Genomic DNA, 16,871 nt, shown 5'->3' with positions numbered 1-16,871 from the left:
GGGACAGCTGTAGGTTCAGCTTGGCCTTCTGTCAGCACAGCAGGGTCAGGTCACTTTTCATCCCTGAGCACTGTGAACTTTCATCTGTTGAAGTCCTATTGCAGATGAGAAAGTTGTGATTTTCATGCAGAACAAACCTATGTTAAATTTAAAACACCCAAACCAACTGATTTCTCATCTTAATAACAATAAGCACTTTCCCCCCAGCTGTATATCCCGCTGGCTTTATAAAGTGATACATTTTTACCTAACCACAGGGTCAGAACCAAAAAGCCTCTTAGCTAAATCTTGCTAAATTACAATGTCTATAAAAAACCCAGACTGAGAAAAAATCACAGGTTGCAGATGGGCCTCCTCCAGGTAGCCCTGAAGTCTCTCTGGTCTGGCTCAGTGGTAGTTTCCTACTGTGATTCATTAGAGAAATGCTTTTTAAAGAGTTTTGTTGGGATTTACAGCAGTGCTGGATTTGAAGAGCTCCATCCTTGCAATATCAGAGACTGTCAAGATCAGATTCTTAATGTTTAGCTACCACAATTGCTCCATTGCCAGAAAGATCTGTGCACTAGGTATCATTTCATGTGATGATGTTCTCTTGCTGAAAAAATGCAGAAAAATGAGGCAGATAGAACAGTCTGGACAAGGAGATGTTAAAATGGTAAGACAAGGCAGTTTTAATTCACAGCCAGGTCCTGGGCAGCAGCAGATGAGCTGAGGTGTGACAGTAGGTAACTGCAAGCAGCACATGCAAATGTAGGGATGTTTTGTGGCCTCTGACTGAGTGATGCAAAGGAAAGCCCTTTCCTCCCTCCTCTCAAAGGCTGGCAGCACGGCTGCTGGAGCCTCTGTAGGCTGTAAGCTAAGCAGAATCTAATTTTGGTAGCCAGACCATATGGCTTTCTCTATAGCAACCTTATGTAAAGTCCAGAGCAGAAGCATCGTACCCAGACTCAAATATAAAATCAGCTTCAGAAAATATTGTCTTGGCTATCTTCCCTACTTCCATTATTTTTAGCTTGATACAGATTAATACAACTGAAGCTTACTGGGCGTTTTGAAACATCTCTTTTCTCCTTTTTGCACCACAACATTTCAGGATTAAACCCAGAGCAACCCACTACATATTATTTTTAAAACAACCTGAGATTGATGTCCACATTTTGTAAATGTGCTTAAATTTACACACAAGAAATTATGTTCTTGAAATTTAACTCTGCACATACATAGGGCTGGCTCCCATTAATCCCTTTTCTTTGAAAAAAAATTACTTTTTTATTTTTTAACTGACAGTCTCTAGGCATTCTTACTGTCATTGTGGGAAAGAAAAGTAATTGATTATAAATATACTGGTAATAGTCAACTGAGAGTCCAAGTCAAAAAGAAAGGCAATGGTTAACCTAACAAGCATAACAGGACTGTTTTCTGAAAATTTACATTGGGTGTTTCTTTTATAAAAAGAGCATGCCAAGAACCACCAATTACTTGTTGTCTCAATCTACTCTTTTTTCTATTTCTCCGTTTCTTTTCTCATCACTTGGTAATTCACGTACATTAAATTCTATTCAACGTGTTGCCAATTATGAAAATGACATATATTAAAATCCTGAACTGGGTGACTAATATTAATTTTAGACTCTATTTATTACCTGTTTATGACAACATGATATTGTTCTGCAGCCTATCTGTAGTGCTCAGATGAGGATAAATGTTCTGTGGGTAGCAATAGTTAGATTGGATTAGCCAGTGTTGTTCTCCTTGCCAGCTGTGGCAGATGTGCTGTGCTGCATTCGGTTCAGAGAGGAAAACAATTACCACGAATGAAAATATGGAAAGCACACGAGGTTGTGCAGCACCTTTAAACAATGATCCTGAAAGCCTTTCAAAGGTTGTGAAGTACTGCTATTGAAAACTTGAAGTCCTTTGAAGGGTGTACACATACCCTCACACAAACCCAAGAGTTTTGCTTCTGTGTGATTCTTAGAGGGTTTTCTTAGTCCATACTTCTCCACCTGGTGCAGCTGCAGCTGTTTCAGTTCCTTTTAGTCCAAAATAGCATCTGAAAAGGACTGTGAAACAGAAGAGAAAGCAGACTAATTAAAAAAAAATTATACACAGACACACACACACATATATATACAAATATATATTTGAGAGAGACCCCCACATGATGGTACTAAATGAGAGCTGCTAGGGGTCACCAAGAGACGTTTTGGTGAAGGGCAAGTAAAATCACAGAATCACAGAATGGGTCAGGTTCAAAGGGGCCACAGTGGGTCATCTGGTCCAACCTCCCTGCTCAAGCAGGGTCATCGCAGAGCACATGATTGTGTCCAGATAGTTCCTGAATATCTCCAGTGAGGGAGAGTCCACAACTTCTCTGGGCAATGTGCTGCAGTACACTCAGTCACTCACACAGGAAAGTTCTTCCTCATGTTGCAGGACAGGGTATGAAGTTTGCTAACTAAAGCAAAAGTTTGCTTCCTGCTATTCCAAAGATACTTTCAGTTAGGTAGGATTAAAATATTAGCCAGAAATGAACAGTAAGCATACTACAGTGGGATTCTGAGCATATGCCTGGATGGATTTTTCCATTTGGAAGAATTGCTTGGGACAGATATGATCAGTAGTCCCTCTGCTCTGGAAAACCATTTATTGTTCACCGTGTTTTACAGAGGATCTGAAAAGGGATAGAACATAAATAACTGTTGTAGCTCATGGGACTGCAACTCTGCAAGAAGCAGACTCCTTAATTAGTCTCTAATGAAGAAGTAAAAGAGGTCCTGGAGTCATAGCTCTGGAGAATATGGCGTTATCTCTCCCTCCTCTGCTCTTGGTGAGAACCTGCAGTGCAGAAGGACTGGAAAAAAGGCCTGCACAGATGGGACTTCTGCCCATGCGAAGATAAGCGTACCCAGGAAGGACCCTTGGCTGCTCCCGCTCTCTGGGGCACGCCTGCTGTGCAAACTAGCCTCTCCCCAGCCACTCCCAGCTCAGACTCAGCTTCTCTGGGATAAGGATACTTACACAGGATACTGTCAGGGGGAGTCTCTGCACTTGGAAGACATGGGGAGACAGGAAATGTACCCAGCTGCTGTGCTCAGACAGGCACTGGTTTGGTGATTAGGAATGAATCCCATACTAGCTTTCACAATTAAGATGAAGTGGGAAAACACTGAAAATACCCACATTCAAGCATACCAGAATAGGTATTAGCAAACACCAACCATGACCTTCATCATGATGACTAACCAGCTATAACAGAAACAAGTCTTTCACAAACAAGAAATGCAAGGAAAACTCTTTCCTCAGCAACTGGCAAGATCAACACCACACTCAACATCCTTAATTTTAACTTGTGAATAGGCATTCAGTTGGAAAAAGTTTGTGATGGGGTAGAGTCCTCTCGTTTTCCTCTTAGATGCTAAGAGAAAACTGCTGTACAATCTCTAGAAGCACTTTCTTTTCCTTTTGGCAGGGTAATTTGCATTTACAGCCCATATGAAATAAATACTCTGATATTCATTTATCAAAACCCGAGATGATGGACTGGAAGGCCAAGCAGGGGAATTACACACACAACAGGCAAATGCAGGCTCCAGAGTGTGTTTGCTCTACCTCTCAGGGATTTGTTTCAACTTGCACCTGGAGAACCAACCAAAATCTTCAGAAAAACACAAAATCTGATAAACTTGCATTTGGGGAAAAAAAAAACTGAAATCTTATTAGAGTTCAGCTACACTGGGTAACTTACAAATTGAACAGAGGAAACACACAACGATGTTAAATGCTCACAAAACTGGATCTTTCTGTAGTCCTCTTACTGCCCTGCATTTATGTTAATCTCATTTTAACATAGAAAGCAGCAAGACGGATTTGCTAGGATTAGTTTACATGAGAAAAAGTAACATTAAGGTGTTTACTGGCTAAGGAGTAAAGATATTTAGAGAGATGTTCTGAAACATAGTTTCTAAGGGATGTATTTTTTTCCTAAATCATTATTTGTCGCAGCTGGACTGAAAAACAAAGCTAAAGGAGTTTCCTTTAAAATTCAAAGCAATTCTGGACTTCAGCTGTAGCCTTAAAAATGCACAGACAGAAAAAGGATTAATTTTCATCTTTAACAGAAATGCATTCACTAGAAAGGAAGCAAATGGTGTCCAAAAAGCAACATTTGTGATATGAGAAGCCACACCAGTTTCTTGAGTGCAAGCTACAATATGTGCTGACAGCTTAAGCAATGCAGGGTGCAAGATTAGTCATTGCTCTGCTATTTACAGCAGCTCATTTCTTCACTGGTAATCTGCAGAAAAGCAAAACAGGATTCCAAACACCAAACTTCAGGCCTTTTAGTTACAGGGAAAGCACTGAGAAATCACTATGTGCAAATGTCCTGAGTTTAACTGCAGCATGGAACTGAATCCTGCAAGGATAATTGCATAACAAACAAAACAAAGTTCAAAAAAGAAGTATTGAACACTTCCTTTACTGGTAGCCTCAGAATTTAGCTTGTAACCTCTTTTTAAGCACTTCAGGATTTATAAATATATACGGCCATTAATTCTGTAAAAGTTCCTGTAAACTTATGACCAGACAGTACTTTGGCTGCACTGCACAATGTTTTAGATAAAAGCAGAAGTTTTAGGATGAAATTGCCAGAATATTTACTTTAAGCTTATACAATTAATCAGCAAGATTGTCATAAGTGTTGTAACAGGTTTTACCGTATTTATTTATCTGCTCTTACAACACCAAGACTTCAAGCTTCTCAGGCAGAACTGCAGAATATGCTGGTTCACTTTGGTAGCAGAAAGTATGCGGATTTTATTTCTCCATTCTGAAAGGTGAAAAGCCTAAACACCTTTGCTGTGGGATGGCTTGTTGCTTTTTTGATTTGGGGCTTTTTTCCATTGATTTATTCCCATTATGATTTTATCCTCTTTGAGATGTCTACCCTTATCATGATTCATTTATATAAGTGATCCAGTACTTTGAAGACATCTTAGCTAAACTTCTGCAGCATGCAGTCAGGAGCTGGCCAAGTAGTCAGGACTTGGAACAAGGGATTTTATAAAAAATGTGGATAATTTTGCTTTTAAATTCACCATGTTTTTTAGAATTTTTCATTTGTTATAACATAAAATATCAATGTAAATCACAAGTATGACATTTTAAAGCTGAAGTGACAATTAAGCATGTTCTTTTAAGTAACAGTGGCATTTTATCTGGATTTTGACACACCAGTCCAACCATGCAAAGGTGTTACCAGTAGTCAAATCTGAAAACAGAAAGCATGTATTTTGGCAAGGCATTTTATTACAATGTCAAATCTTTTTTTTTTGTTAGCAGTCAGTCACTGAAAACAATCTGTACACATCTAATTCAGTCAACAAAAATAGTTGTACAACTTTAAGTGATGTGCCCCATTTATGTAACTTGTTATGCTCTGAAGTGATGCTCTTCATTGAATCCTCACATAAACAATTACCAGTCTTAACATATATTAAAGTAAGATTAGGTTCTTCTCTCAAAAGTACAAAAAAATAACACTTTAAATATACAGTGGCTCCTAAGCTTAGACAGAATCCTTTCAGGAAGAGAGTTTTGCCCTTCAGTAGACAGTGCCTTTAACATCAAGAGCTCTTCAAAGTGCTTGGCAGAGGTGTGTGAACACTATCCCCACTTACTAGATGATGAAATAAGGCACAGAGGTCAACTACCTTGCCCACAGTCACATAGAGAGCGAGTGGTAGAACTAACAGAGCAGAATTTGGGGGTTTCAGTTCTCCAGTGTAACCATCACATCTCTGCCACTATTCAAGTGCAATGGCTTAAACCTTTCTGAGGAGCAAAATGTGTACAGCACACAGTAAACAGGAGGGAAGATTCAGAGCTGGTTAAAGGCTGCAACAGTTTCAACCCAAACCAAATGAATTTGGTAGTCAGAAACTCATAATGCACTTCAGGGAATGATTATATAGAGAACTATACATTAACCTGCAGAGAGAAAGCTCATTAAACGTAAGACATATGGTGTTAGCTTTGCAAAAAGTACTGGTTGTTTTAAGCTTGACAGCAGCTCAGGTATAATGTTAAGTTTGTCAGAGAAGCGGTACTCTGTGACCAGCAGATGTCCTAAACATTGTTCTCCTACCAGCAAGATGAACTTCTCTGGAGAGTCACACAGCAATGCAAATAAGGGCTAAATATCTCCTCAGGAGGCAGAGATGTGTATGAGGCACAAAACCCCACATTAATTGCTTCTGAGGTATGGACTAAGTGGTAAAGAAATACCAGTCCAGAAAAACAAAATAGTCTAAAATAAATGTGGTTACAAAAACTGTCACTCATCCAAAATCACCAAGAAATGCATCTTTGGATAGCTTATCTTGCAAAAAACCAAAAAAGTGTGACACATGTAATTCCTGTCTAGATGAGAAGCATTCTCTGTCCTCACCCTCTGCTGACAAACAAGCATTTCAGAAAGCCTGTCCTTGGATAGGATGCTCATGAGATGACCCATTTACTGACAGAGGCTGCTGATGGGATTCAGAAACTAGTACACTTTGATTCTGTTCTTCATTGACTTGATGGGAAGGAACTGTATTGTGGCTAGAATGAGACTGCTGGCTTGATTCCTGAGCCAGCTGCACGTGCTGAGCTGGATGTGAAGATTCCGCCAAGTGGATTTGTTCATTTTGTCCTTGATGAGCATGGAGATGTTCTAGTGCTTCCTTTGAAAGAGTTATGACATGCATTTGTTCAGACTGGGCAGCCTCTATTTGGTTTGCAATCACATTGATACTTTGGATTTGTTCTGCTTGCTCCTGCTGAGCTGAAAGTAACAAGTTTTGCAGCTGTTGTGGAGGCTGTGCAAGGAGCGCGAGGTTCGCGGCCTGCTCTGTTGTCATGCTGGGGGCATTTTCTGCAGTCACAATACTGATGCCTTGATTGTGGCTGGGCATGAAGTTGATGTTGTGTACTGCATCCGTAACCAGCAGCTGAATTTCCTGCCCTCCCGAGGTGGCAAGTTGGTACTGCTGCAGCTGGAGAATGTTTCTCACTTCTTCTGGATGAGCGTTGGTGCTTGGGGCAGTGCTGACTTCCTGAAACTGCTTTTCCTTGCTGTGAATTTTCAGATGCGACTTCAGATTGTCCAGACGAGCAAACTGCAAACTACATTCTGGGCAGGCAAAAGGCTTTTTGCCTGTGTGTAAGATACAGTGTCTTCTCTTAGCACTGGAATCAGAGAAGGATTTTCCACATATATCACAAGAATATGGCTTTTCTCCTCTGCAAAAGGAAAGAATTTGATCTCATTAAAATATTCACTTTGACAATGCTGCTTTCTGAAACTTACTCGGTAATAAAATACTTAAATGATTACATTGTTTTTCTAAAATTTAAGTACATAAGGGATGGTGTCATTAAAAACATCCTGTTTGACCTCCTGATTATTTCTATTTGACTTCACAAGCTGTACAATTAGTATATACTCCAGAGCTACAGAGATAACTGCCTTCCTCTCATAAAACCAGAGGTACAAGCTCCATGCTGCTAGACCTTGACAAGAATGCAACAACTTTGCAGAATTCTAAGCACTGACCATTTTAAGAACATGCATTAACAGTGTGAGCTTAAAAAGTTCAGGGTCCAAATCCTAACTTGCTGCCTGTGTCAAAAGGATAAGAAATTTTACTGCATGTGTTTTCTTAGACAAAACTTCTCCGGTGATTTAAAATTGAACATGTCATGGAATGAATTGCCCTGACGGGTAAAAGAAAACTAATGCTATGAAAGAAACAGGATAGCTCACAGGCTAACAGGACAATGCTCAAATAACCTTTACACACTATGGCTACTGGTTTGCTGTCAGACAAAACTTACAGTAAAATCTTCACAAAAACAGTATAACAGTAAGTATACACTGTCAGTGAACAGACAGAAAACACCAAAGAAGACTCTTACAATATCCTGGCGCATGAGTATTTAGGACTTCGGTACTTTACACTACCTATTTTTTCCTTACATAGATTAAGCAAAAATATTAAATTTTTAACAATTGTTCAAAATGCAAACAAGTCTGACTGTTTTATAATCAAACAAGCACTACATACAAGTTATAAAATTAGAAGTTACATTTTTAAAGACTGTAATGAGAAAAGACATACTTTACCTGTGAATTCTAATGTGAGTCTGAAGTGAACTTTTAGCTGTAAATGACTTGCCACAAATCTCACAAGTGAATGGCTTCTCACCTATCAAAAAGAATGTGACTTCCCTTTTTAAATAGCACTTTTAATCAATACATTAAAAATATTTTGTATTTTACGATACACAGTATCAAGTGTGCTCACTCACGCTTCTGCCATGGCTCAGCAGATATCCAAAATGGAATGAACCCGCTAGTCAAAATGAGGGTATAATATTTTAAATGTACACCTCTAGCATTTTTCCCCATTGAAGGTGAAGCATTAGGTGATCCAAGCCCCCAAAGCAACAAAAAGCTGTACCTATGGCACAGATGTGGGTGTTCCACATGGAACAGAAACACTTTGAAAAAGGCTGTCCCTGAACCCTGGCATTAATGCCACATTCACATGCAGCACCATGCAGGTGAGTAACCCCAAACTTCCAAAGCTGGAAAATGAATCCATTATCTTAACAATTTGCCTGTCTTTCTATAAGGCTCCGTCACAATAGGCTCATGATATTCTGGGAACATTAAATTATCATGAGTTAAATAAAATATGAGTTTGTTTGGGGATTTTTTTTTATTTGTTGGGTTTTTTTAAGTGCATTTGGAATTCTGTTGTCTAATTGAATACAAGCAGAGAGGCCAAATTAAATTATAAGAAGGTTCAGACGAAAAAGATACTACCCAACCAAAGCAAATCCTAATTCACACCACAGCAAATCCTTGTAGCACTGAGGTTCGAGACACTGGACACGAGAATCCAGATCACCATTGTGGTAATTCACACCATCAAAGCACACCAAAGCCAGGGATTGGGCAGCAGCCAGTTTCCAAGGAAGCTTCCCATTTAGCATAGAACTGCAATGCTTACCAGCTTTCATGTGGCTTTGGAGGGCATGGATAAAGGATGAGAGAACAAAAAATACTTGTCAGAAGGGACCTCTGGTCATTCAGCCCCAGCTTGCCACTGAAAATGGAGTAACTTCCCAAGTAGACTGTATTGTTATGACTCAGTGTTACCAAACTGCTACCAAAGGAGAACAGTTGTATCTATGTTAACACCTGGCCTTGGAATTTTACTTTGCCTTTGAGATGGCACAGATCAATTATTATTTCTACATAACTAATACTGGTGTCTTGCCTGTCTTTTCTAGAAGCAAAATATATTGCAAGCCAGTTTCTGCTAAAACTCAGCTTAGCTCACATTTTTGCAACTTACCTTGCTAGTAAGCTTCCTCTTCTCACTTCCCACCCTAAACTCATTTCCCATTACATTTATAGACATGTATCAACTTCAGATAAAAAAACTCTTGTTTCAATGCTGTGTTCTCCTCAATACAAAATTAAGTAAGTATCACATGCTATCACTATTCTGGATAACCAAAAACTCCCAGAAGCACGAATTCTGACCTCAGCATATCCCAGAAAATTTAATCTTTTTCACTTAGAAAAGAGGAGGAAATGAATGAGATTAAGATGCTTGAGACTGAGTTATGTATTACAACAATCAAGTGGCACACTTAAGAATAGTTTGATTTTGTGAGGAAATCGCTACTGTTTCTAGTTACTTTAAAAGACGAAATTATTCACATGTCACCTTATGAACTTACCCTTTAAAGGAAAGAATTTGATGAAGTTTATGGCTTATTATTATGAGAGGATAGATCAATATTTTTATCTCTGTTATCCAGTGATTCCTGACCAGCTTGCCCTCTAAATCTCTTAAAACACCCTCTGACGCACTTGCATTAAATCATCTCTCCCAGCCCATCTCCTGTCAACATCTGCTTTATTACAGTGCAGTAAAAGCTAAATGGAAATAATTATTTTTCTGGTCACAACACTTTTCATAAGCAAACATCCCTCACAGACAGAGGTGTTTAATTCATTTAGGACACACACTTCCTGTTACTTGTCAGCTTACTGCAAGCCCAATACATGCTGGATTACAACTCTCCCTACAAACTGAATTCTCAGTCCAGGATTCTACCATAGGAAAGCTAACTGGCATTTTCTGCTGCAGGTTTTATAAAACTGGGGAAAAAAGCCCCCCTTCCTGTAAAAGGCACTGCTTCTGTGCTGCTGTAACACAAGCTTATTTGTGCTCCTGCATTCTTGCTGTCAAATCTCTTCATTAGCAAGACAGGCATCATTACATACAAATAGAGCAGAAGTTCATTCCACAGAGACAAGTGTAATTTGCCTAACATTGTTTTGTCCATGTAACTTCAAGAAAAAAACAAACCACAAACCCCACAAAACCTAAGGTACAACATTACCTGTATGTGTTCTTAGATGTTTCTTTAGCTGAGCTGCATCCATGAATTTGCGACGACACTGGTTACATTCCGGCAGTGAACGGCCTTGTCGCAATAACAAAAAAAGTGTCAGTGCATAATTGATCCCCTGTATCTCTTCAGTGATCTTTGTTAAAGCACTTTCCTGTAAAATAACCACTTTGATATAATATAGAGATAAAACAAAAGGTGATTCACTGCTTCCTCCCTATCTTAATTGCCACACTCCTATGTTCCAATTTAGCATTACCACAGGAAAAGAGGGAACTGAAAAACACCTTTTCTTGAAGCTTTGTAAATTTTGATTTTCTCCACCACGTCCTCTGTGTGTATCTCCATCCCATTCCAGAAGTGAGAAGAGCACTTCCTAAAGTTTGTATGCCCTTACTAGTCAGAAGTAGTGGACAATTACAATGCAATTTACATACCAGGCAGCAGATTGTTTATACAATTCCCAGCTTCTATGTAGCATGGGTAGCAGGGCTAAGATTATCAAGTTGTATGTCAAATTACAGTGTAACTAATTTTTAATCATCATAAAAGCCCTTCTCAATTAAATTTTTTTCTATACATTCCATTTACTATACACCATTATGTCTTCTTCACCATATCCACTGTTATACCAAGATAGGATACATCAAGGCAGCAGAGACTAAATACGTCACTGAGGAAGAACTTTCAGCCTAAGTCAATCTTTAGGAAGACAAATCAGCATGGACTGTAAGCCAGGTCCTAAACCCAAACTTGTTGTACCTGTGTGTAGTCGATAATGGCTCTTGAGCTGTCTCTTTTGGCTGAAGTATTTCCCACACTGATCACAGGTAAAAGCTTTCTGTCCTGTAGAGAGAATCACTTATTAAAGTGTAAGCCACGTCCAAAGCAAGTGTAAGGAAATAAATAAAATACACAACCAAGCTGTGAGGAGCTGATTCAGTTTTGATTTGCCTCAACAATGGTTGTCAGAGGCACATGGGGGAGGGGTTGCAAATGTGCCACATCCAGGAGGCAGCTAGGAGAAGATGGAGGAAAACCTTCTCTGGGAAGACTTTTCCTGGTTCATGTCTCACATGGGGCAGGCAGTCAGCAGGGGAACACCGAAGACATTCTCCAGTCAGATGGCAAAAGGTCTCCACCAATGGACTGCACCGGAACATTGGACTGGGCCTATGGTCTCCTGTCAGCAGGTGGACTTTGGGAGGAGCCAGGGGCATGAAAAGTAAGTTGTGACAAGCCCCAGGGCTTTTAAAATTTGCTTTTTGAGTTGGGCTTTTGGCTTGGGGCTTTCTTGAGACTGTGCTTTTGCGGCTTGGTGATTCGAGGGCCTTTTTGAAACTTGCTTTTGAGTCAGTTTTTTTTGAGTCCTATGCTTTTTGCCCTGGTCCCAGCCTGCCTTTTGGCTCTCCTGCCCTCACTGGCTCTTGCTCACCCTCATGTCTGTCCTGCCTCTGTGTGTCCCTGACCAACTCCCTGCCTGCTTTGTCCCAGTGTCCCTGCTTGAACCCCCTGCATCCAACCCAGCCCACTGCTGCAATCCTTCCCATGACCATATCCAGGGTTCTGGCCCAGGGCTCTGGACCTCCTGCCCGACTGCCCATCATGGCAGGAGCCGTGCACAGGCAGGCAGCATGCACAGCCCCACCTCAGGACATCGAGACACTCCCTGACTCCGGTGTGAGGGAAAAGAGAGTGAAGCCCTCTGTCTCCCCCCATTTCTTTCCCATTTTTCTTCTGCTTGTTCTGTATTTTCTAGCTCTCTTTAATAAGATAACTCCTTTTCATTTTGTTTTTTCATTACCAATAAATGGTTCTCAGATATGTTTGTCCTATTTGACATTATTTCGTTCCTGACCATCCTTTTTTAAAAGAACTCCTTGCAGCTTCCCACAGTGGAATGTGACACCAGAACACACAAGACAGAGCAGAAGTACCTTTTTTCCAGAAAGACAAATTCTTGCAGCAGAGAGCTACATTTGCCTGGAAGTATTTACCTGAATGTAGGCTCATGTGCTCCAGAAGAGAATGCTTTGTTGTCAGAGCCTTACTGCAAATGGTGCATGTGTATGGCCGTTCCCCAGTGTGCATCCGCTCATGGACTTGTAGAGAATGCTTCTGGGAAAAGCCTTTGCCACACTCATTGCACTTAAAAGGGCGCTCCCCTGAAAGAAAAAGATAACATTTTTAGGCATAAATGCATCATTTCTCACTAGATGTTCTAAGCTGACAGTGATATGCACTGCAACGTTGTAATTACTGAAAAAATTAGTCTCAATTAGTGGTAAAGAGACAAACTTCACAAAGGAATAAAATAATTCTTTAGCTATCGACATATAATTCAGTGCCTAAATAATTAATTACACTAAAATCTAGGTGAGACTAGATTCTGAGATCTGCTGACAAGAATAAACAGCAAACACAGAACACATCGTAATTTGGATCAGCATGCTATTTTGGAAATTCTTGCTGTAGTCAACAATCAACACTTCAACAGTCACATTTGGCAAAATCACTAAACCTAACCCAAAAGCAGCAGTCTCTGAAAGCCTACCTGTATGGCTTCGCTGGTGAATAGCCAAGAAGTGATTATACTTAAATACTTTGCCACAGTCTTTACAGCGAGCTTCTGAACCTGCACGTTTTCTCTTTCCATCACTTCTCTTTGCCAGTCCTTTCTCATCCTCATCCCCAAGAAGTTTATAATCTTTTAGTTTGATTGATCTCCTTATTCTACGTTTGCTGTAACGGCTCTGAGTGCTCTGTATTCCTTCAGATTTGGGATCGTAGTTTTCATCTTTCTCAGCTGACAGATCAACAGCAGCCTCTGATCCACAAGCAGGTTCAGTTTCTTCTCCATCTTTTCTCACTGAAGCCTGTTCACTGGCAGTGACTGTTTCTTCTACTTCAGTGTCTTTTTTCATAAAATTTTGCTCATTTTGCACGGAGTTGTTCTCTCTCAGCTGCCCATCTTCAGTGGAATTTGCTCCCAATTCTTCTTCTTCTTCTTCTTCTTGGACAACCTTGATTTTCCTTGGTCGCCCCCGTTTTCGCTTTGGTGGATCATCTTTTTTCCTGTCACTTCCAACAACAGAGACTCCACTTTCACATGGACCTGGCAATGTGCTACCAGGGCTGCGACTTTCCAGGTAGTCTGTACAGGCCCACACCAAGTCAGTCACTTTCAGAAGTTGTGCAGTAGCCAGGATTTGTTCTGTGCTTTTCTCACTGGCACAGAGGCAACCAGTGTAGATAAATTCTAGCAGAACTCCAAAGGTGTCTGCAACCATTCCCTCCAACATGTATATTGATTGCCCTATTTCACCCTCATTTACAAACATCATTGAGAAGTATTCACTGCTGGCAGCCAGCAAAGCTTTATGAGCTCTGAATTGCACATTCTCCACTATCAGAGTAATGTCACAAAGAAAATCCTTTTTTCTTTGTTCCTCAAAATTAGCTAGAATGGTATCTTTGTGAGCTTTGGAGTGGATAATCAGTTTCTCAGAAGGATCAGTTGTTTTTGCCATTTTACTTATGAGTATTAAGGGAGGTGCCTGGAAAAACAGAATAGCTTTAGTAAAGAATTATTTTAAAAGTTGGCATTATTAAACCCAAGTATCATTTGTTATACCAGTAACAGAGTTCAAGAGTTTCTGAAGCAATTCTGAATCCTCTGAATGTTTGAAAAATCAAGACTATTGCAGTCATGGAATTTCTTCAAAAAGTATTTTTAAATCCTATGAAAAGGCTACAGATAGTTTTTTAGATCAGAATTACTGCCTATCATTTTTTTATCACTGATGTACTGTGAATTCTGTATTATCTAAAAATTAATTGGTACCCTAGCTTCTGAAACTAAAACAATCAGAAAGAAACAACTCTTGGTCACAGCTCCTTAGTATAGCACTGGCTTTGTCTGGCAAGGTTTTGGTAGCAGGGCAGCTACAGGGGTGGCTTCAGTGAGAAGCTTCCCCAATGTCTTATAGAGCCGACACCAGCTGGCTCCAAGATGGACCTGCTGGCCAAGGCTGAGCCCATCAGCTGATGGTGGCATCACCTCTGGGATAACAGATTTTAAAAGGGACAAAGAAACGTGCACAACTGCAGCTGGAGAGAGGAGTGAGAATATGTGGGAACAGCAGCTCTGCAGACTCCAAGGTCAGTGGAGAAAGAGGGGCAGGAGGTGCTCCAGGTGCCAGAGCAGAGATTTCTCCACAGCCCCTGGTGCAGAGTATGGTGAGGCAGCTGTGCCACTGCAGCCCATGGAAGTCCATGGTGGAGCACAGATCCACCTGCAGCCCCTGGAGGACCCCACACCAGAGCAGGCGGGTGCCTGAAAGAAGCTGGGAGCCTGTGGGAAGTCTGTGCTGGGGCAGGCTCCCGGAAGGACCTGTGGTCTCACAGAGAGAAGCCCACACTGGAGCAGGTTTGCTGGCAGGACTTGTGACCCTGTGGAGGACCCATGCTGGAGCAGACTGTTCCTGAAGGACTGCACCTGTAGAAGCTGGAGCATTTTGTGAAGAACTGCAGCCCATGGGAAGGACTCAGGCTAAAGTAGCTTGTGGAAAAAGGACTGTCTCCTGTGGGAGACCCACACTGGATCAGGTGAAAGGTGTGAATAATCAAAAGAGAATCAAAGACAATGTGCAATGAACGGACTGCAGCCCCCATTCTCCATCCCCCTGCCTGGCTGGAGGGAGGAGGCAGAGAAAACTGGGATTAAAGCTGAGCCTGGAAAGAAGGAAGAGTTGGGGTGAGCTGTTAAAAATCTGGGTTTATTTCTCATTATCCAACGTGATCTCATTGCCAATAAAGAAATTTCCTCAAGTCAAGTCTGTTTTGCCTGTGCTGGAAACTGGTGAGCAATCTCTTTCTGTCCTTATCTCAATCCATGAGCTTCTATTATATTCTCTGTCCCCTGCCCACCTGAGGAGGAGAGTGGCAGACTGGCTTTGGTGGGTACTGGTGTCCAGCCAGCACCAACCCACTACACTGGAAAAAAAAAAGGTCAACTGCAGTTTGATCAGTGCCATTTACTCAGGGAAAAGGCTAGGAAATCCTGTAATAAATGATGCCATGGTTTAGTTAAGGTGTTAGGGCATGGGTTGGACTTGATGATCTTGAAGGTCTTTTCCAACCTAGTGATTTTGTGTTAAAACTTCACTGGTATCAATGTGTCAGGACTTCATGACTTCTTTTAACCCAAACTATCCTTCTGAAAATTTATCTTTTTTAATTTTTTTTAACACTTTCACTTTTTTAACAGTTTTAACTTTACTAAGCTTCAGCCTAAGAAGGTAGGCAGTACAAACACAGAAACAGCAGTGTTTTGAAGGGTTGTATCTAATAGAGGGTTCATTAAGGTATCCATTAATAATCAATGTAACTTGCTAACTTTCTTCAATAGTAAATTTGCAAAAATAAAAAAAAAATAAATCCAGCAATTTCAGAAGAATCCACCAAATATTATAGAAGAGATATGCCCAAAAGGTCCTATTTACAAAGCTCAGCTAAACCAGAGATAACATGGATTAGCTACTTGTTATATCCTAATTTATACAAGTGTCATATTAAATGCATATTTGCACTGTATGTAGTTACTCCAACAGTTTCAATCACCTGAACAAATGCTCCATGAAACAGCAGACACTACCTACAGAAGATACCTAAATGCTACTGAGGTAGTGAAAAAGGGATTCTTTAGCCCAAATCACCTACCAAATAATTCACGGCGGAGTCAAATTGTTTTATCTGGGAGCTTTAATTTCCGGAGCATGTGAGCCTGATGTTTGTTGCTGGAGCACCTTAAAGCACAGCTGCAGGTGTTACCCAATCTGCCTTATCGTGCACTACAAGAATTCCTCGACGGCTGCTGCCAACTCTGCCTGCAGGCATCCCCTAACATCCGCACGTGTTCCAGACAAGGTAGTGGCTGTTTTGTGAGTTCTGATCGCACGAAGGACTTCGGGGTTTAACCAGGAGATGACAGCATTAATATTTTGACTGCAAAATCCTAACCACCCGCCTTCCCTAAAAACCCTTCACCATTCTAGAGTGAGGCTATACCCCAGCAGAAGGCCCCACGCTGCCGGCAGTGCGTTCGGATACACACTCTGGTCCAGCCGTGGAAGAGCTCAGGTGCCCCCGGGAGGTGATCCCGGGGGGAAGCGCACGGCCCGTGGCTGGGCCTCGACACGGGCACGACCAAGGGCACCTCGCGGGTCGCCGCCCCCCGCGCACCGTGAGAGCCCTTCGGATCGCCCCTCAAGGGAAGGCCGCTCGTCCCTCTTNGGCCTCGCCGAGCCCAGAAAAACGACAACGCGAGAAAAATTAGTATTTTTGCACTTCACAAATTAATGACCATGAGTTCGTTTTTGATAAACTCCAAC

General features: G+C 41.1%; 1 protein-coding gene across 3 annotated transcripts; it reads right to left on the bottom strand.

Annotated features, from left to right (window-relative positions):
- Positions 1–653: 653 nt before the first annotated feature.
- On the bottom strand, positions 654–16,767 carry ZBTB24 (zinc finger and BTB domain containing 24). 3 transcript variants are annotated; one of them, XM_015621191.2, is made up of 8 exons: positions 16,549–16,763; positions 16,201–16,444; positions 13,034–14,036; positions 12,477–12,644; positions 11,242–11,325; positions 10,471–10,554; positions 8,171–8,252; positions 654–7,287 (listed from the first exon to the last, which is right to left on the bottom strand). In XM_015621191.2, exons 3-8 carry the CDS (start codon positions 14,007–14,009, stop codon positions 6,474–6,476), a joined length of 2,208 nt encoding a protein of 735 aa, XP_015476677.1. In that variant the 5' UTR covers positions 14,010–14,036; positions 16,201–16,444; positions 16,549–16,763; the 3' UTR covers positions 654–6,473. The 3 variants fall into 3 exon arrangements, 2 of the variants coding, with proteins under 2 accessions (XP_015476677.1, XP_015476676.1); XM_015621190.2 differs by having other exon boundaries at positions 16,201–16,763; XR_004496444.1 differs by having other exon boundaries at positions 7,060–7,287; positions 10,471–10,633; positions 16,201–16,767.
- Between the last annotated feature and the right edge of the window lie 104 nt (positions 16,768–16,871).

Source organism: Parus major, chromosome 3, assembly GCF_001522545.3.
Source record: "Parus major isolate Abel chromosome 3, Parus_major1.1, whole genome shotgun sequence".
In the NCBI taxonomy this organism is placed as follows: domain Eukaryota; kingdom Metazoa; phylum Chordata; class Aves; order Passeriformes; family Paridae; genus Parus; species Parus major.
Note: the sequence above shows the minus strand (reverse complement) of the source record. Positions and strands in the feature narration are given on the sequence as shown.

What these genes read in the sequence shown, in the direction of transcription:
- ZBTB24 (XM_015621190.2), bottom strand. Translation starts at nt 14,009, where the DNA reads ATGGCAAAAACAACTGATCCTTCTGAGAAACTGATTATCCACTCCAAA. An exon ending in CCATTATCGACTACACACAG is followed by an intron (nt 10,555 to 11,241) that starts GTACAACAAGTT and finishes TATTGCGACAAG; the next exon opens with GCCGTTCACTGCCGGAATGT. An exon ending in ACATCTAAGAACACATACAG is followed by an intron (nt 8,253 to 10,470) that starts GTAATGTTGTAC and finishes TCTTTTTGATAG; the next exon opens with GTGAGAAGCCATTCACTTGT.